The following is a 20599-nucleotide window of genomic DNA, read 5'->3' on the forward strand; positions in this document are numbered from 1 at the left end:
TCCTCCGGGCTTTTAGAATCCAATACTGAGCTCTTTAAAGGTAGAGCACAAACCGATTACAGACAGTTTAATATGCAAGAGTACCGTCCTCTATTCTTCTACTCAACTCCTACTAAGCACCACAGCCCGGTACTTAGATTTCTCTACCACTGAATGTTTACAACCAAACACTCAGCACAACACTCTCAATATTTCAATTGATACAATTTGTTCTCTTTAAGAGGGAGAACACTTTAGATGATTACAGAGAATCAAACTAGCATTTACACAGGAATAGAAAATGAGTGTAAGATCTTTTTCTTGTTTTGAAGTGCTTTGAACTTGTATTTTTCTCTCTTGTATTTTCTTTTTGTTTTACTTCGGCAATGATCCAAGAGGTTTGATTGTCTTTATATAGATGAAGACCAGTAGGAGGATCATAAGAAATGATTTAGCCGTTGATTCCAAAACGACTCTTTTGGGAGACAGATTCTGGTCAGCTTCAGATATTGCAGGCCAATCCTATCCTCTGAATTATTCAGACGTCAGGCTTGTCTTGTTCCTGCAGACTTCGTCTTTTTGCGCCAGTTGTCTTTTAGCAATAATCCATTGACCCATACATCTCGGAATGTGTCTATTACGTATTCTCGAGGATTCAATTATTGGTGCAGACGGTTTGCAAAACTTGTCTTCTAGTGAACGGATCTCTCACGCTGTCCTGAGGAGTTACTTGTCCTCTACTTTATTCGTTGTCTTCGTTTGTTGTTAACTCTTATGCTGAGTTCCCTTTTTGGTCAGTTTTGTTTTGTACGACAACTAGTAAGAGAGCTTTTGATGCTGAGTTCCATTCCACTTAGCTTTGTTGAACTTCAGGCTTCTGTTCTTTGGTGCTGAGTTCAATTCTACACACCTTGTCCTTTGATCTCATGCTGACTTTGTCCTGTCTTTCTTTTTATATCTTTTTGTTTTATACTCAACATTGAACAAACAGATTAGTACAATTAAATCAAAGCACTTAAATTTAATTGTTCCTTAATCATGGATGATTTTGTCAAATCAAAATCTTGTGGAACGGTGTTTCAACAGGTATAAGTGCATGGACCTTACCTACCATTGGACTTATATTATTTATTTATGACATCAAGATGTCCCCCATAGGAATAAAGAGAGTAAGAACACCAACTCGAAAAACCAGGATCAACTTTATATGTCATCTTGAAGGAAATTATTCAGCTCCCTTTTAAGTATAAAGGTTTACAGGGGATGACTTTATTAAAACCATCGAATAGGCATTGTACTAAGAGTCATAAAGGTCCTACGTCTATGTTTAAACTATTGGCACTAAATTAAATTAACTTGGTCAGAATTATAGTGAAGAGTTGTCTTGTTTAGTGAAAAGTCATGTTGTTTAGTGAGGAGACATGTATGCTTTGTGACCAAGGGATGGAAAAAAGACAATCTCACTTTTTTCCTAGTGTGAGACTCTCTTCGTGAAGAACATGTTTTTTATCGAAACATTATCCTCGATACCTTTAATTAGTTCAAGAAGTGTAATTCATTTTGGCTACTTTGGAAGGATGCTCTCAAGAGCTAGTAACTAATTCAGCTCGGACAGGGGCAACTCGGCAAGTAGTATGAGGGAAGGACTTTATCAATTTCACATCTTGTAGTCCTATATTTCACGGATCTATATAGTTATGCATAGACCTCGGGCTGGGCCGGGCTCGGCCCGGGCCTGTCGGGCTTTTGATAAAACCTCATAAGCCCAAGCCCACACTAATTAGAGTCGGGCTTGGGCTGGGGCCTAAAAAAGGAATCCCAAGCCCATATCTATATTAAAAAAAATTCAATTAAAATAAAATACTAACTTTTTTAATAAAAAATAATAAACATAATAGTTAATATGAGGCATTTAAATAAATATTAAATTTATAAATTTATATATAGATAACGGGCCGGGCCGGGCCAGGCCCGATGAGTATTTATATAGCCCAAGCCCGCCCATTTTCTAGGCGGGCTTATTCGTGTTTAGGTCGGGTCGGGTCTGACACTAATTTTATGTGTCCAGGCCCGGCTAAATGGGCCTGGGCTCGGGCCGGGCGGGCTCATCGGCCCATGGCGAGGTCTAGCTGTGCATGTATGCACGCTTGTGAATATAGATGAACTGTAGAGATAATAATTGCAGTGGATGTAATATGAAATCTAGGATAAAGCATATTATTTTTTAATTACACACGTAATTCGAGAGGTTGTATATCTCCAACGAGTATACAGAGTTTGAGTTTTTGATTGTATGTTGGTCGCACGAACTATTTATGAGTATGAACGAGATAGCGCGATGGGATATGTTTTCGTTATGTGCGAATGGGAGATGTAGGAATAAATGGAGTAAACGGGCCCTAGTCCTTTTACTGATCCATTTATGGCCCGCCCATAACCGAATTAGTTAGGGTTAGGGTTAGGTCTTTAGGTTTAACCTAGCTATAAATAGAAAGCTATGAAGGCTAAACATAATACCCTAATAACACAATACTCAAAGATACTGCACAAAAGCAATCCCTCTGTTCCCTCTCCCTTAGCTGTCACCCCCTTGTTCTCATGTTGCGTTCTTAGTTTGTGGAACAATGGAGATTACTCCTTTGGTATAGTAACCTCATAGATCGGTGATATGGAGCCAAGATTGATTACTTAGGCTGTTGTTTAATAGATCTGTGCTACAAGAGGTAAGGCTAAATTTGTTGATTTATTTATGGGATAAGATACCAAAATAGGCCTATGGTTTTTAGAAAAGTATCAATTTAGGCTCCACGTACAAAATAACACCAATTTAGGTTTAACGTTTAAAAAATATTATCAATTTAGGCCTAAAGAAAGGATTGGACACGTCATTCCTATACAGAACTTAACGAAGTAATATCAATGACGGGTCTCATTCCGTTATCGAGGTATAAATTGGTATCCTTTTTTTTAAACATTAAACTTATATTGGTGCTACTTTGTACGTGGAGTCTAAATTGATACTTCCCTAAAAACTATAGACCTATTTTAGTATCTTATCCCTTTATTTATTGATAGATCTGAGTTCAATACGCTTCTCTTAAAGGTTAGAGAAATTCACTATGGCTATTTAGAGAGTCTTCAATAGTTTATGTTTTTACTTTTTATCGGGTTTTGTCGATACAGGAATTGGGGGTGCCAACTAGACCTGTTCATGGGCTCGGCCAGGCCGGACCTAATCAGACTTTACATATAATTACTTTGTCCAAGTCCAATCCAGCACACCTATATTTATATCGGGCTCGTGTCGGGCTGAGCTATATTATAAAAAGTAATTTACAAACCCGGCCCGGCCCATCCATCTGATATGTTGATATTAAAAAAAATAATAATAATTGTTTCTAAAACTTTATTGATATCAATTCTCTTAAGTTCTTTTCATTTCATAATTCCATAATGTTGCAAGAGCAATTTTTTTAGAATATGAATATCCAAGTCGAACTTATGAAAGGCGGGTCTTGGCAGGTTGGACGCATGAACATATCTAATTGGGATATCCGGCTACTGTTTTCGGCTTCGTTCCAATCTTATAATAAAAAAAATGCTTCTAAACACAATTTAAAACAAACTAGTCAAAAAAATCAAAATATTAATGGAATTAAATAAAATTGGCTTGATTAACAAATTATAGCTCACATAAAAACAAATTTGATTTCATATTTAGAATATACTGAATAAAATTATATCTTGAGGAAATTTATAACAAATTAAAATTATATATTAATTCTAATAAATTATATTCCGAATATAACTCGATATTTTGTACCAATATATATCAAAATATGATAGTCTGCTTTTAAAAATATAAATTTTCTTAAAAAATTATATCTGAGATAAAATAATCTATTCTAAATAATTTATTAATCGATTAAAAATTTAGTATAATTTATTAAAAAAATTAAAATTTAAGTATATAATTTATTAAAAATTTAGTTATTTCAGATAAAAATAGATATCTACATCGTCTTTTAAATGAAGAAAGCCTTCTATCAACCTATGACGGTTTGTAGTAGCTCTAATTCTCTTCTCGTAATTTTAGGTGTAGAATTAGGGATTTGTGTGTGATTGGAGGCTTCTCTTATTGATCCACAAGACTATTAGGCCATGTTCTTTATTACTTAATTTCAGTAACAATCAGTTCAGTTCAGTTCAGTTCAGTTCAGTTCAGTAGTAATCAGTTCAGTTCAGTTCAGTTTCAGTATTCAATAATTTATCATTATTTATTATAATTATTATATATTATTATTATTTATATATAATTTATTATTATTATCATTATTTATTTATAATTTCAGCAATTTATTATAATTATTATAATTTATTATATATTAATTTATCTATTTTCATTATAATTATATTTATATATAATTTATGCTTTGTCATTATATATATTATCATTATTTATTATAATTATAATTATTTGGTGCAACTTATTTGCAAATTTTGCGAAAAGTAAATAAATATTATATTAATACGTTTACATTACAATGCTCTAAAAAATTAACTGGCTCAACTACCTTAATATCTCAAATAGTGCAATTTTATCCCTAATATTAGAAGCCAATAGCAATTTTACCCTTAACATTGATAAATTGAGTCAAGATTTTGTATTCATATGAAAATTCATATTTAGACGTTAGGAGTAAAATAACCCCGGACCCAAAACGTTAAAGGTATTTTTGTACCTTAATACTTAATTGTAATAAAAAGTTAAGAGTGTGTATTCATATAAAAATTTGTATTTAATTTCATAGGCTTTAAATTATATATAAATTTGTGTTTGTATGTAATTTATATTTTTAATTTAAATTAGACTCATTTTTATTTAATGTCATAGGATTTTATCGAGCCTAGATTTTATTTGATATTTAATTTAGTTTAATCTTTAATAATATGTTTATTTATTATTGATATTATTTTTTTGGTAGAAATATTATTATTATTATTATTATTATTATTATAAGCTTATTAATGTCCAATATTATCATTAAATTATTTTAAAGTCTAATATCATCATTATTGTTACGTTCGATTAAATTCGGTTAAGTTCGGTATCATTCAGTTAAGTTCAGTAGCATTCAGTTAAATTCAGTTCAGTTCAGTATTCAGTATCATTCAGTTCAGTTCAGTTCAGTTCAGTTTTTTTCAGTAATAAAAAACAGAGCCTTAACCTCTTTAAAAATGAATACTCTCATTGATTCGATTTTTTTTTCATTAGTATTTTATGATTTCAGTTTTAGTTATCAGTTAGTTATAATAAAAAATGATAAAAAAAAAGATAAAATCTAATCCGGATAAATCTTATATATATATATATATATATATATATATATAATTTTAGAATGAGATATTAATTTTTTGCTTGATTTAATAGAATTTTTTTACTAAAATCCAACTATAAGTGAAATTTAAAATATTAGTAAATATTAAAAAAATTTGAAATGAGAATATAAATAATTAAATAAAATTTAATTTTAATAATGGAAGGAATAAGTTGAGCAATTAAAATGATGATTTTAAAACCTAATTGATTTTAAAACCTAGTTGCTACTTTAAGCTTAAAAAGTAATATGTTCTTATGATAAAACAAAATCCACTAGTAGTAAACCCAACAGCGAAACCAGCGACCAGAATACAAAAGAAAAGAAACCAAAGAACTAAAATCAGGGAATGGTTTCTGAAATCGGCTGCCGAAATTACAAAACCACTTATCTTTTATCATATTAAAGAAAAAAGAGAACTGAAAAGACTCAATCAGTGATGATGGGTAGTCATAGTTGCATCATTTCCCACCAAGAGCTTAAAACTCTATTACATTTCTAAAATTGTTTCCTTTTTTTGTAAAAATCAAATCCTTTCTCGTTTTTCGATTGTAAGAAGGAAAGATGGCATGCACTGCTGGCCAGGTGATACGATGCAAAGGTATGTTTTCGCATTTACAATTGGGATTACTGATCAAAGATTGTTATAGGAATCTCTGTTTTATTTGTTAAAATATATAGGAGGGATCTCTTTAATGGAATTGTGTATGTGTAGCTGCTGTGGCATGGGAGGCAGGGAAGCCACTTGTGATTGAAGAAGTTGAAGTGGCTCCTCCACAGGCTAATGAAGTTCGTGTCAAGATCCTTTTCACCGCTTTGTGTCATACTGATGTTTACTTTTGGGAAGCCAAGGTAGTTTACTCTTCCTTTTCAATTCAGGATATCATATTAAATTAATTGCACTTTTGTTGTATGATGAAATTTCAAGCTCAACCTTTTCTGTTTTAGGGACAAAATCCTTTATTTCCTAGAATTTATGGTCATGAGGCTGGAGGGTAAGTTCACTCTTGCCATGTTCATCAATTTAATTTCTTGAATGTTAAGATCTTTTCGTTTTAATTTCTGAAATTCTGTTTAATCAGGGTTGTGGAGAGTGTTGGTGAAGGTGTGACAGATCTACAACCAGGGGACCATGTTCTGCCTGTGTTCACTGGAGAATGCAAGGAATGTGCTCACTGTAAATCTGAAGAAAGCAACATGTGTACTCTTCTCAGGATAAATACTGACAGAGGAGTGATGCTTAATGATGGAAACTCAAGATTCTCAATCAATGGAAACCCTATTTATCACTTTGTTGGGACCTCTACTTTCAGTGAGTACACTGTGATTCATGTTGGATGCCTTGCTAAGATAAACCCCTTGGCTCCACTGGACAAAGTATGCATTCTCAGCTGTGGAATCTCCACAGGTACACAACCTAGGCTACCATCATTCACTATATTATATATAATGTGTGAATTAGATTGCTTAAAATGTTTTGATCTTTAGGTCTTGGTGCTACCCTCAATGTTGCAAAGCCCCCAAAGGGCTCATCTGTGGCAGTTTTTGGACTGGGAGCTGTAGGCCTTGCTGTAAGTATCTTAATCTTCCTGTGCAAATTGGTTATCATTTTCAATGGAAGTCAATTATATATAATATGTTCTTGTGGGTTGAATGTGATTATTAGGCTGCTGAAGGGGCTAGGATTGCAGGGGCTTCCAGGATAATAGGTGTTGATTTGAACTCGAATAGATTTGAAGAAGGTGAGTTAGATGAGATCACATTTAGTTTTTGTTCAAATTAAGAGGTTAGAGAAGTTGGCTAATAAGTTTTGTTGGTTTTTTAATCTGAAAAACAGCTAAGAAATTTGGAGTGACTGAATTTGTGAACCCAAAAGACCACAAGAAACCAGTGCAAGAGGTGATTGCTGAGATGACTGATGGAGGAGTGGATAGAAGTGTTGAATGTACAGGAAACATCGATGCCATGATCTCTGCATTTGAATGCGTTCATGACGTAAGACCTTTTTACTCTTTTAATTTCCTAATTAATAATCTTTCTTCATCTGATTGAGAAACAAATGAAGTTGGATGATAATGAATGGATGTAGGGCTGGGGAGTAGCAGTGCTAGTGGGAGTCCCGCATAAAGATGCAGTGTTCAAGACTCATCCTGTCAATCTATTGAATGAAAGGACTCTCAAAGGAACATTCTTTGGAAACTACAAACCTCGTTCTGATCTTCCTTCCGTCGTGGAGAAATACATGAACAAGGTATGCTCTCCTTGTTAGTAGCAATGCAATGTTGGATGCATTTTAATGTTTTCAGATTAGTAGTTCAATTGTTTTATATTGATTGATTGCAGGAAATTGAATTGGAAAAGTTCATAACACATTCAGTACCGTTTTCCGAGATCAATGATGCCTTTGATTACATGCTTAAAGGGGAAAGCCTTCGATGTATTATCCGCATGGACCATTAGAACAGAGAGAGCCCCTTTCAAGCATCTGATGAGAGCATGAAACATTATAATGTAAAATAATTTTATTATCTTTTGCTGTTTATATATGATAAATGGTACTTGTTTATTCGCAGCTTTTTGTTTTTAAATTTGTATCTGTAATATCCAATTTTTTGCTTAATTAATAAATGCAATTATGTGTTTCACAACATTGGCAATATATTTGATTGTCTTTACTTATTTTTACTAACTGCACTTGAATCCTTGTGTCAAATCAAAAAATTCCTCCTCTCTTTTGTAAACCAGTAAAAATAGAATGTGCAACTTTAAAGTTGAAACAACATTAGAAATTATGGATCGTGACATTTACACAGAGATTTTAAGGACTTTGCAGAGGCAATAGATACCGTTAATGTTTTCGAATTAAAAAATAGAGAGGAAGGCTGTTGAGAAAAGCTTGCTGGCCACCATGAGAATAGCAGCTTTTCCTGCTTGTATATATGAGATTTACAGAGCTAGAAATTTCTGTGTTCCAGCATATTTCTATTGATTTCAATTCAATTGTACAAAGAATAGCTTATAGTGTGAAGATAAAATTGATGTACAAAGAAAGGATACGATCTGTTACACATTTTAATTGGACCAATAATTAATTTTTCTAGTCTAATTTTGTAATTTGGATAATTGGACCGAATCGATAAAGTATTGAATTTGGTTCAAGAAGTTTGTAAATTGTTAATTAGCTTTACAAGTAAAATGAAGCTAAGCATTACAAGAATCAAGTGAGTATGAAATATAACTCTTACCTAATTCTAAGGGGAAAGATTAAAACCTCGTTCACTCTGATTATGATGTTTAACTGGCTTGGTCATTACTGAGTAGAAGTGGGTTTAGAATTTCAGACACTGTTTCTAACAGATTGAAGTACCAGAAATCACAGCTTTTATTATCAATGAGATGGAATACAAAGGTTTACTGATTCATATGTATAAAAGCTGTTACAAGATTAGTAATTCTTATCAATGAGGTTGCAGCATCAGACAAAACACTATATATTGAATACGCCCGCAAACAAATTGTGACTAAGCTCATCAATTTACAAGCTCAAACAAAAACAATCAAGTACCAGCACTAGGCAAAGCTGCCATAAAAGAATTATAGGAGGATTCCAGATCAAAGTGCAATTGTCGCGCTTGCTGTTCTGTTAACTCGTCTGCTGCCCCCATCTTAGACAGCCTAGAAATCCATTCTTTCATCTTCGTCTTCCCCTCGAAGTCCGGTGGCAGAATGCTCAACTTGTTAAGAGAACCTGAGAGGTCCGAGAGCAAAGGGTGCACCTGATCAACTGCCACCATATTCAGCTTCAAGGAATCCATTGCTGTAATGAAGTTCTGAACACATTCTGCCACAGTTGCAGCTGATGTAGTAGTTGATGCAGCCGCAGCAGCTCGATGTTCAACTGTCGCAGGCACACCAGAGGTCACCAAACGGTTTATGGCAGCTGGGCAATCCATCTTGTATGTGTTCGTGAATTGCTCGATGCTTGGAACAATGTCTTTAAGCGCGGAATTTAAGGTTTTGAAATGAGCAATTAGTTTCTGGCATTCAGTTTCATATTCGGATGAGGGGATAATATCACGAACATAAGCCTTCTCAAGCTTCTCAGTAGCTTTAATTATCGCATAGAGCTCAGCAAAGTTATCGTACATTTCTCTCTCGCGCTTGTCATTCCATAGCTTGACCTCCATTCAATATATGTATAAGGAAAAAGGTAAAAAATAAAATCTACTCTGGAAGTTAGATATATAGTAATATTAGGGTATATGCAGAGGACTGGAGAAGAGAACGGGACACGCGCAAAGAGCACTAGCCTTCTAGCTGAAAAACAAACACAATGAGATTAGGAGTGTCAAAATACGCTATCATGTCATAATCATGTTACGTGATTCTATATATTCCACATGATTATATGTGATATAAATATATGACAAACAGGTCATGTGAGACGGGTTGTATTTATATATCATGCTGTCGTGTGTCATAAATTGACAGCTCTAATTCTCTAAATGAGATGCATTTGGTGCTAGTTTTCTCAATAAACAAGACAGCAAAGGTGATCTCTAACACCAAAGGGAGGTTATTTAGTTAACCTCCAAATCCCACCAGTGGGACCGAAATTTGGAGTATTTCAAGGTTTTTTAACCCTCACCTCCATTTAAATTCATTTCCAAGCAAGGTTAGCTAAACAACCACAAAACAAGCAGACCCTAACTGTTAAATAAATCAGAATGAACAAGAATTCCTTCTAAACTAACCAAAATTAAGCACATAAGTACCAATTACAGAAGCTAAAGATGAGATATAAAAGGCAAAAACAAGACTTAAATGTAGGGAAAGCAGTATGCTTCATCAAACTGATCATATAGTCGTGAAGTATCAACAGAGACGAATAAAAACAGAAAAGCATAAAAACAGTTTTTCATTGTTCTTGAATCCTCCAGATTCTAGAGGAACCGAAAGAACAAAATAACAACATAAGCAAATAGATCTCCATAGAATCAGAAATCAAAAACCTAGAAACAGAAAATCAAAACCCCTTGTAGAAACAAAATAAAATAAGTACCTTTGAAACAAACCTTTAGTTTTTCAGCGGTTGATCATCAGAGAGACAAAATGAAAAACCGAAAGAAGAAGCGAAAGAAATTAAAGGAAAGAAATGATATGAGAGACAAAGAGAGTACTCACAGGTGAGGAAGTGAAAAGAACGCGGCTTTGAAGAACGTGAAGGCTATTTCCTTGTGTTGTGTTGCAGAGAAGGAGAAGAGAGATAAAAGCGAGGAAAGGGGAGACTATTTCTGATTTTAGGCTTTTTTTTTGAAAGAAATAAAAACAAAACAAAATTATGAAAGAAGTAATGGAAAAAGGAAGTATTTTTAAAACTACCTCCTAATTTCAAAAGGAAAGTTTTATCTTTTCAAAACAAAAACAAAATTAAGAAATACAAAAACAACGTCTAGTTTGTACTGGTTAGACATTGCAATCTATAACTACTCAAATTAATATACAATTATTAATATATTATGCTAAAATATTAAACTTCAAATTCAATTAAAAAAACAACACTTAAGTATAAATATTTTTAAATAAAAAACCAATGTTTTAGTTAATCATGAGTTTTTGCTGCTCTTCCTATTTTACTACTCTATCCTCTGTCCACTCCACCCTACTCGTTATTTAACGAAGAATGAAAAACAATAAATTAGTCCATCAATTTCAATTACCATATTTTTTTTAATTTGGTTTCAATTTTGGCTAGTTTTGTTCAGTCTTAGCAATCAATACCAATTTTATGTATTTTTTTTTTTTTTTTTTTTTTTTTTTTTTTTTTTTTTTGTAGAAAAGGAAAAGAAAAACGAACAACAACAAACTACCCAGGAATTAGCCTAGGGAAGCTAACCCCAATCCTATCTTCTAAGAGAAGATGAGAGATGAAACTAGGGGAAACAGGAAGGGTAGTAACGCCTAACGTCCCTTCATGGCCCGCCGCCGCCAAGCGATCAGCAACACGATTCTGCTCTCTAAAAATGTGTCTGAACTCTACGAACTCAAAGGAGGAGCAAAGCCTTATAATAGCTTTGATGAGGTTGCGACTGTTAAGACCCATAGAATGATTCTCAGAAATCATTTTGATTGCTTCCAAATTATCAGACTCCACAGAGAGCCTCTTAACACCCAGCCTTTTAGCAAGATTGATTCCAGTAAGAATAGCCCAGAGCTCCGCAGAAAAGGAAGAACCCAACCCTAAATTCTGGAAGAACCCAGAAAGCCAGACGCCCCCTACATCTCTAAGCACACCTCCAGCCGCAATCTTACCGTTACTGAGGCAGGAACCATCAGTATTCAGCTTCACAACCCCCTCTCTTGGCCTGCTCCATCCCACGAGATGGACATCACAACACTGAGAGGCTCTGGCAAGGGACTCTCCTTTGAAACTATCGATAATAGAGAAAAGTTTTTTCGAGAAGAAATCAGCTAAGTTTGTCATAAAAACAGTTTTATCTCCAAAAATCTCCTCATTTCTCCATTTCCAAACTTGGTGACAGATAATAGTAAAGAAAATGTCACCATGCTCCATGTATGGAAGCAACTTTCCTCTAACACCATCAGAGAACCAGTCGACCTCAGAATGTGCCATGAAGGAAGAGAAAATATGGTGTGGGAGAATTTTCCTCCAAACCTCTTTACTATTAGAGCAATCTCTAAGAGCATGGCACAAAGTCTCAACATGGCCTCTGCATCTACTGCAAGCTCCAGAATCAGCCAAGTGCCTTCTGTGCCTATCCGAATTAGTAAGAAGCCTGTCCTTAACGCCCAGCCACAGGAAACTCCTAATACGGAAAGGAACTTTAAGGGTCCAAATCGACTTCCACACATCCGAGGGAGGATCAGATCTAAAGAGAGAGAAAGCTTCAAAGGCCGATTTGCAAGAATAAACTCCATTGTTAGTCAGTGCCCAACAGTGTCTATCCAAGTCTTCCTCTTGATTACTCACCTTCACTCCCCGCATTCTAAGGAGAGTCTCAAGGCTAAAGAAAGTATCAAACTTTGACCAGATCCAGTCCCCTTCCGAGTCAACCACATCGGCAATCCTCCAGTTGCGTATATCACTGGGCGGGGGGGAAGAACACACCTCAATTAACGGTTTATCCCCAATCCAGTTATCAAACCAGAAACTAATGGACTTACCATTCCCCACCTCCAAGCCAACTCCCGAGCAGAACTCATCAAACACAGCACTAAGTCCTTTCCAGAGGAAGGAACAATTAGCAACTCTCTCTTTCGGGCCCCCGAAGATTTTGTGGTAAATTAGTCCATCAATTTCAATTACCATATTTTTTTTAATTTGGTTTCAATTTTGGCTAGTTTTGTTCAGTCTTAGCAATCAATACCAATTTTATGTATTTGATATTAATTGAACTATCTGAATTCTATATAAAAATAGTTATAACAAAATGTGAATTGAAAAATTATGAGGATACGCCTTTTTTTTGGACTCAAAACATCGAAATCTTATTAATCAGGCAGGTTTTATGTGGCGTGTTTTATCGGGTTGTTTGCCCACACGATCAAAGCTGGTGCAAAGAAGGTTCCCGATTACTATCGAGTGTCGTCCGGTGTGTATGGAGGAGGATGAGACAGACACTCATTTATTACCTAGTTGTTGTTTTGTAGGTGAAATTTGGAGAGAGGCAAAGGTGGCGGCACCAAATTGTGGCAGAATGACTTTTAGTCAGTAGTTACTTCAAGAACTGGCGCAGATGGAGTAGTTTGCAACGGTGTGGCTGTGATATGGACTGTTATCCATTTGGGAGCATAGAAATCGAGTTTTGTGGGAGGAAGATTGGTGGCCGGCATCGCGCAGTTGGCAGAAGGTGTGGGACGACTACAATGAGTGGAGAGCCTATCAATTCAAGCCACCATGTCAGAAGCACGGTTCAGCAGTAGCAGCAACATCAGCAGCGACGTGGAATCCGCCCTTGCCAGGGACCGTCAAATGCAATTTCGACATCGCCATCTTCACGGAAGACGGGTGCAGTGGCTTAGGGGTAGTTGTGAGAGGTGTTGATGGATCCCTTTTATTCTACAGTATCAGCATGGTTAATGGAATCAAGGAACCAAAGGTTCTCAAGGCACTTGGGGTACGTACTTACATGCTTTGGCTCGCTAATCTTAATTTCAGTCATGTGGAATTTGAGACTGACGCGAAAGCAGTTGTTGACGCGATACTCTCATCGTGCGAGAGCCTCTCTGAATTTGGTTCCTTCATTACTAATTGCAGATCTTTATTATTGTCATATTTAAGGTTTAAAGTTTCTTATGTCCCTCGTTTAGCGAACGGTGCTGCCCATTTGGTAGCTAGGCATGTCCGTTTCAATGCTAGCGATTTTGTTTCCTCTGTAATGCCGTTTTGGCTATGTTATTAGGAAGGATATGCCTTTCAAATACCCTTTATTTGTTAAAAAAAAAACCCTTTATTTGTATCAATAAATATAATTATAATTGTATTTATATTATATATTATATTTATGTAGAATTTAAATTATCTGAACTTTATGAATAAGAGAAAAAAATTAAGATTTTAATTTTCTTACTAAGATAAACATAAATAAACAAGTCAACCATATTCTATGAATTGAATAAGTTGTTCATAAATTTAATAAACAAATTGAATAAGATTTGTATATATAAAAAAATTCATGTTTATAGTTTTTTCACAATTTTGATCCAGATTTTATAACTTCTAAAAACATCTTAAAAAAAATAAAATAATTCGAGAAAAATATAAAAGTATGTGTCAACATATAAAAAAATTACAAATATATGATATTGTTTACAAAAATATTTCTAATGTAAAAAATTAAAATAGATACAATGTAGTTTTGAAAATAATTATAAAAAAAAGAAGTTAATATTTTTATAATTTTTCTGAAATTTTACAACTTCCACTGGATACACTGATATATTGATATTTATATCTACTTCCACTGGATACATTTAATTTTTTTTGCCACATCCATTACTTTAAATTTTACACAGAAATGTTTATAACTAAGTTGATAATTGACTTGTAATGCAATGGACAATCTGCCTGACTATATCAACATTCATTTACTCCAGAAATAGCAGCATCTGAAATTTAGATGATGTCAGATTGTAACTGCTGAATTAATCAAGTAAAAAAAAAAAAAAACTTGAATTCAAAGAAGTTGATATTGCATTCAACAAGAGTAACAGCTCAAATGACAAAGCTAACTGATTTCCTGGAAAGAGATGGAAATGTATGCATAAACAAAAGAAGCCAAAATACATACCCACATCACAAGCCTGAGCTGAGAACTGTCTTGCTTTCCGGTAATAATCTCGGCCCTGTAAACATATATATCAGTTTTCTCGTCCATGATGACGTGCATGAAGAATTCTGGAGGGAGGCATGATAAGAAATGGGAGGGTTAAAAAGCTATTCAGAAATGAGATTAAGTTTCAGACTACATATCCAAATGTGCCTTCAATTTTTGAAACAGTAAGATGAATCCATTTACCCCGGTTGCCACTTTGCAAACCCAAAATCAAATATCTGCAAAAGCATCAGGTTCTGAACTGAGCAAAGAGTTAGGAATTCCAGTTCATTACATTTTCAAGTTTTATGTTCCGGTCTGAACAAAGAGATTCTGAAATTTGTTAATCAGTTCAAATTTAGCATTGCACATTAATCTCCAAATGCAAATCACTTTAAAACTAAAGTCAATGCACCACAAGAATATGTGCAAAATTGAAATTCAGAGTACTATTAAGCATTTCCCGTCTTCAACCTTTATAGCGATACCATTGCAATCAATCTCACAACCTTTGGCACCTACAGTTTTGCTCACAAACCCAATGAAAACCCATATGCAATATGATCCTAAGTTCGAACAAATTAAGTAAATCGACAAATGTTGGTAAAATGCTTTAAAGAATAAGTTGTATCTCGTGCAAATCTTAGATACAAATTTCTACAAACTAACCCCAAAATCATTTAATTAGTTAACTAACAACCACCTTAATGGTCATGTTTCACCGTCTCAAAAGAACGGATGGGTTCAGTTTCAGCCTTTTGACTACCAATTACAGGGCCACCCGTAAAGAAAGGTTTCCACTTCCCACCAATCCGCCTATCTATCTTCTGTCATCAGCACAGAGATTATCTTTTGATCCAAACCTAATTTTGCTTCTGAATTTCTTTGGATTTGAAGTCGAGCTAAAGAACAATGCTAGAGATATTCTAATGCATAATATGTGGTCTCTTTATGTACAATAGATAGCATATATAGACATTGAATCTAAAAGCCAAACCTCGTAACAAGTCCCACACAAGAAAATATTTTCCTTGCTGCAGTAAGATTTCAATTTCTTCCTGACCATGTCTTTCAGAAACTGTTAGCACCAAGAAAATATTTTCCTTTCACAAGTGATGATGAAGATTCAGTAACAGTAGACATAGACAAAAACACGGATCAATATGTAAAACAAATTGTTAATTTTAAAAAAGAGAAATATAACAGGGTAAAACAATAAAAATATATTTTTTTCTGTGTGTTTTTATTATCAGCTGACAATCTGGATTCATGCTACATTTAGTAAAGAGATAATTTATACCTATACTATATAATTAAAATTATTGCACTGATAGTTAAATTATGAAAAAAATATCAAAAGATTATGTCAACTACATCATTAACTTATTTTATTTCTCAAAGATGGAGATTTGAGTACCATTTAACCAGAGAAGTTACCTGATAACAGAACTCAATTCTGCAGTTTTGCACACTTTGAGAAGTGCCAACGTTTAAGCTTGAAACCAATGTTATTAGAAAAATAGAAGTAACTGAGTGGCCATATGCATGTAGCGAAGAAGAGGAAAAGTGAAACATGAAGATTAGCAAGAGATTACTTATATTTAATCATTAAAATTTACATTTCTTTGTCATAAACATGGAGAAATAAGCACCATTTATACTACAGAAGTTACCTGATATCAAAACTGCAATCTGTATAGTTGAGAAATGCTGATTTAAGTTCTAGAAAACTGATATTAGAAACCATAAGTAAAAGAGTGGCCATAAATATGTCTCGAAGAAGCAGAAAAGTTCCAAAACCAAAAAATGATGCAGGAACAAAGAGATAACATATAACCATCTAAAGCTAACCTTTTAAAGCTAATAGCCAAAATAACATGAAATGAACTCATTATTTGTAGCATTCTAACAACAAAAATAACTAATAAAAACCACAAAGAGCAAGTTCAAAGCATCTTTGATTCGCTAAATCAGAAGTAACTTAACAACAATATAAACTTACTTATTTTGCATCAAGCACACCATTCACTTTGGCTTTCTTGCCATCAAGATACATATTTAATAAACCTGGGGCTTCGTTAATGTACTTATAAATGTAAGTCTTCAGGAAATTCTTCTCATTTCGGGTTAATATTGACAATATATTCTTGTTCTCTTTTAACAGATCCTTCAGCTCCAAGACCTTCACAACATCATACCTAGGACGAAGTGTCTTTTCAACTGCAAAGTTGAATATGGTGGGATTTGCAATTACGTTCTTTGGCTCCAACTTCATAGTGTTCAAGCAGAAATCCATTACATCCTTTATTTTCTTCTCTGAACATGCTAAAAAAAATGGGTTTCGCTTGAAAGCCAACATAATCTCCTGGTCTTCCCATCCCATACTTTTCATAAACTCAATTTTCTTCTTCCAAGTGGATTTGCTCATTGATAAGGTCGTTCTAAGAGTATGTACAAAGATCGTAGAAGATGGTTCAAAACCCAAATTCTTAAGAAGATTCACTGCATAAACCATCCTATCAAGATTCTGTGTTATAGGTCTAGGGTGCAAAGTTATAAATTTTCCTAAACTACTAGCAGACATTCCCTCCCCCTTTAAATAATCGAGATTTGGTTGTATATTATCCTTCAAATTAGAAGTCAATAACCATGAAAAGCGATTAATAGGCACAATACCAATACACCAGCTCAAATACTCAAAAGAGGGTTTGATTTGAGAGTCTAAAGACCTTAACAAAATTGTATAATTTGACATGATAAGCATATGAAGACGCTCACCCACAAAGCCTTTGTTTACGAAGTACTCAAGTTTTGGCTGAAGATTGCCTTCAACTCTGGACTGGAGAAGTTGAGGCCGCTTTACAATCAATTCGGCCACTTGAGAAGCGCTGAAATTGTGAGATTTGAAGAGTTCCACAACAGATTGAGCATTTTGTTGATTCTTTTCATCTATCTGAATCTTCTGGGAGACAGAAAGAGCAGATTCTAAAGGAATACCGCATGAATTAACGAGGTATTGAACTGAAAATGCGGATGAAGAAGTTCCGCTGGAACGCAATGGAGGAGCGGAAGATAGTGTTGCAGAAGATAGCAAAAAACGTTTTTGCATATGAGAAATCAGATATTTAATTGAAATGTTGGACATTTTGGAGGCTGTAGAAATATGAATCTCAGAATTGGATCGGAAGATATCAAAATTCGGAGAGGTAGAGAAGAGAGAGTGTTGAGAGTGCGAATCTTCACAGGTTTTGAGGTTTATGAGTCCAGGGTTTGCATAAGATCGATAGCACTCTCATTTTGGACTAGGCTAAATTACACCCATGGTCACTAAACTTTAAACATTGCACGGTATGACCATTGAACTGTTTTTTTTTTTTTTTTTTGATTCCAAAGAAAATTACAAAACAGCAGAAAAGAAAAGCAGCAGCAAAAAAAACAAAAAAACCAGCATAGCTGGGAATTATCCTAGGACAGCAGAGTTGTGACTCCTAGAACAATCTTCACTCATCAGACCTCTTATATCAAGGGGTGCTTCCAACAGGACGTTAATTCCACGGGGAGCCGTTTGGGCTTTCTTAGCGAGCCAGTCCGCACACATATTTGCTTCGCGGTAGGTATGTTGAACTTTCACGTTTGCTCTTTCTGTTAACTCTTTAATTGTCATAACAAGCACTCTTCCAGGGTGGACTTGTGCTTCCTCAATTGGTCCGTTGATCAGTCGAATAACCTCGAGGCAGTCCGATTCTAGCAGGATACACTCATATCCCCATTCAATCGCAAGCCGAAGACCAGTAGCAACCCCCCACAGTTCAGCGCTAACACTGTCTCCTACTCCGATATTGTGTAAGAACCCGAACATCCACTGTCCATGTTCATCCCTCAATAACCCTCCTACTTTATACATTTGCATGATAATGACTTTTGAACTTCAAATAACATAAAACTATGGAACTTTATATTTTGTTATACATGTGGTCATTATTACCGTTGACCAATCTTTTTGACCATTAATATCATATCAAGAACTAAAGAGCCCAAGGAAACACCTAAAAAAACATAAGCACCTCTTTGAAACTATAATGTCATTCTTCTTAATGCATCAATTTGATGATTTAACAGGACTAAATATGCCTTCGGTTATCAAATTTGTCATAGAGAGAAAGGGACGAGAGTGAAAATTATAGAGGGAAAGTTTAAAGTGAGAAAGAAGAAGGAAGTGGGTAAAATAGAGAGAAAGAGAAAAGTTAATTTGCTAACGAGGAAGTCAAATGTCAAAAAGATGAGTCAATTGTAATAGTGGTTACGAATGTAATAAAGTATAAAGTTCAGTGATTTTTATGTTAAGTTTTGAAATTCAATATCAATATTGTAAAAATTGATAAAGCTCAATAGTCATGGGTAATTAACACAAATAAGTTAATATTCCACTAAGCTTGTTTCGCAACAACATAGGAATAGAAACAACTTTAAAATTTAATGTACTAGCAATAAAAATTCTGCAATATTGGATAATGGCTCCAAAATAAAATAAAATAAATAGTAGCCTTTTTAGAGTTAACATTGTCAACCACAACCTTTGCATCGACTTCAAAGACCACGGCCCTGTTTGGTAAAGAGCGTTTTGGGATAAAAAGAGCGGTTTTGACCAATTTTAGAGGTTTGACCACTGAAACCGCTGATTGGAGTGTTTGGTGGAGAGAGGTTTGAGAGAGAGTTTTGAGATGAAAACGCTAATTTAGAAAAAGCTCTTAAAATGAGCTTTTTCAATTAGCGTTTTGGAGTATTAAAATTAATGGACTTCTTTAACCCTAATAAATAGACTCCCTCTTCTCCTGCGCCAAAATTAATGCCCTTATTCGTCTTTTTGCACAAACCGCTATTATCAATCAGCTAATTTTTACCAAACACGTCTACACAAACAGCTAGTCAAATCAGTTAGTCAAATCAGCTAATGTAATCAGCTAATGTAATCAGCTAACAGCTAATGTAATCAGCTAACAGCTAATTTCCAAACAGGGCCCACATGCGTAAAATTATACCTTGAACAATATATTTTCGGAGGGCTAGAACCACAACACATTTCACATCCATCAATCCTTCATGAAACGAGCCGTGGCAAGCAACAAAATGGTCGTTTGCATCCCGAATCACTACGTCAGCCTTGACACTACCAATCTCAGCAAACAAATCGACCTCACTATTGCATTTAAACCAACTCATCCCGAAGCAGTCCAATAATTGGTAGAAGGAACAACTTGAGTGCTAAGAATATTAGTTGAACCTCGAAAATTGCCCATAGATCATCCACCACCGCATTCTCCCAACCAAGAACTTTATGCGACTTAACAAAAAAAGTTTTCACTCTTACTAAGCCAATGGTCATCCCAAATACAGATCGTCTCCCCATTACTAATATGTCACCTCAAACCTAATGAAAGAACATCTTTAACACATCACACACTCCTTCAAACTCGGGATGATAACGGGTACGGGCACTACCCGATCCTAATCGGACTATCTATACCCTGTATAAAATGGTATGAGACGGGTATGAGATCAAAATCATTACCCGTTAGGGTAATGGGATGAGTATGAGAATACCCTCTAGGGTACCCGATACCCATTACCTATCATAAATTCTTTATATATTAAAAAATATTATTGTTTTTTAGATATAAAATGTGAGATTTGAACCCCATCTGTTTGTTCTTCAACCATTCAGTAATACCACTAAACTACTTTATTATTATTGATTAAGGTTCAATTTGTTCAATTTTTAGATAGATAATTTATTAAATTATACTTTGTTAAATTTGTAATATTTTTTGTTTTATTTATTGATTCTTAATGGGTAAGGGTACCCGTGGGCACCCATGAATTAAATGAGACGGGTATGGGATGCAAGAA

General features: G+C 34.6%; 3 protein-coding genes across 7 annotated transcripts; 1 reads left to right on the forward strand and 2 right to left on the reverse strand.

The window, feature by feature from the left end:
- The first annotated feature begins 5640 nt into the window (after nucleotides 1–5640).
- Nucleotides 5641–8005, forward strand: LOC136210211 (alcohol dehydrogenase 1). The gene is made up of 9 exons (XM_066001732.1): nucleotides 5641–5958; nucleotides 6073–6209; nucleotides 6306–6352; nucleotides 6440–6765; nucleotides 6846–6928; nucleotides 7024–7099; nucleotides 7195–7352; nucleotides 7447–7608; nucleotides 7701–8005. The coding sequence occupies exons 1-9, from the start codon at nucleotides 5922–5924 to the stop codon at nucleotides 7815–7817; spliced, it is 1143 nt and encodes a 380-aa protein (XP_065857804.1). The 5' UTR covers nucleotides 5641–5921; the 3' UTR covers nucleotides 7818–8005.
- Nucleotides 8006–8721: 716 nt separating this feature from the next.
- Nucleotides 8722–10699, reverse strand: LOC136210227 (vacuolar protein sorting-associated protein 28 homolog 1-like). Of its 3 annotated transcripts, none has more exons than XM_066001733.1 (2): nucleotides 10542–10699; nucleotides 8722–9674 (listed from the first exon to the last, which is right to left on the reverse strand). In XM_066001733.1, the coding sequence occupies exon 2, from the start codon at nucleotides 9542–9544 to the stop codon at nucleotides 8915–8917; it is 630 nt and encodes a 209-aa protein (XP_065857805.1). In that variant the 5' UTR covers nucleotides 9545–9674; nucleotides 10542–10699; the 3' UTR covers nucleotides 8722–8914. The 3 variants fall into 3 exon arrangements, with proteins under 3 accessions (XP_065857805.1, XP_065857808.1, XP_065857807.1); XM_066001736.1 differs by having other exon boundaries at nucleotides 10433–10672; XM_066001735.1 differs by having other exon boundaries at nucleotides 10420–10556.
- Nucleotides 10700–14158: 3459 nt separating this feature from the next.
- Nucleotides 14159–18023, reverse strand: LOC136210263 (uncharacterized). Of its 3 annotated transcripts, none has more exons than XR_010677984.1 (3): nucleotides 17471–18023; nucleotides 14669–16422; nucleotides 14159–14486 (listed from the first exon to the last, which is right to left on the reverse strand). XR_010677984.1 is itself a non-coding variant. In XM_066001737.1 (3 exons), the coding sequence occupies exon 1, from the start codon at nucleotides 17835–17837 to the stop codon at nucleotides 16695–16697; it is 1143 nt and encodes a 380-aa protein (XP_065857809.1). In that variant the 5' UTR covers nucleotides 17838–18000; the 3' UTR covers nucleotides 14165–14486; nucleotides 14669–16422. The 3 variants fall into 3 exon arrangements, 1 of the variants encoding a protein (XP_065857809.1); XR_010677988.1 differs by having other exon boundaries at nucleotides 14669–14931; nucleotides 17471–18011; XM_066001737.1 differs by having other exon boundaries at nucleotides 14165–14486; nucleotides 16695–18000.
- Nucleotides 18024–20599: the final 2576 nt, after the last annotated feature.

Source organism: Euphorbia lathyris, chromosome 1 (assembly GCF_963576675.1).
Source record: "Euphorbia lathyris chromosome 1, ddEupLath1.1, whole genome shotgun sequence".
Lineage (NCBI taxonomy): Eukaryota > Viridiplantae > Streptophyta > Magnoliopsida > Malpighiales > Euphorbiaceae > Euphorbia > Euphorbia lathyris.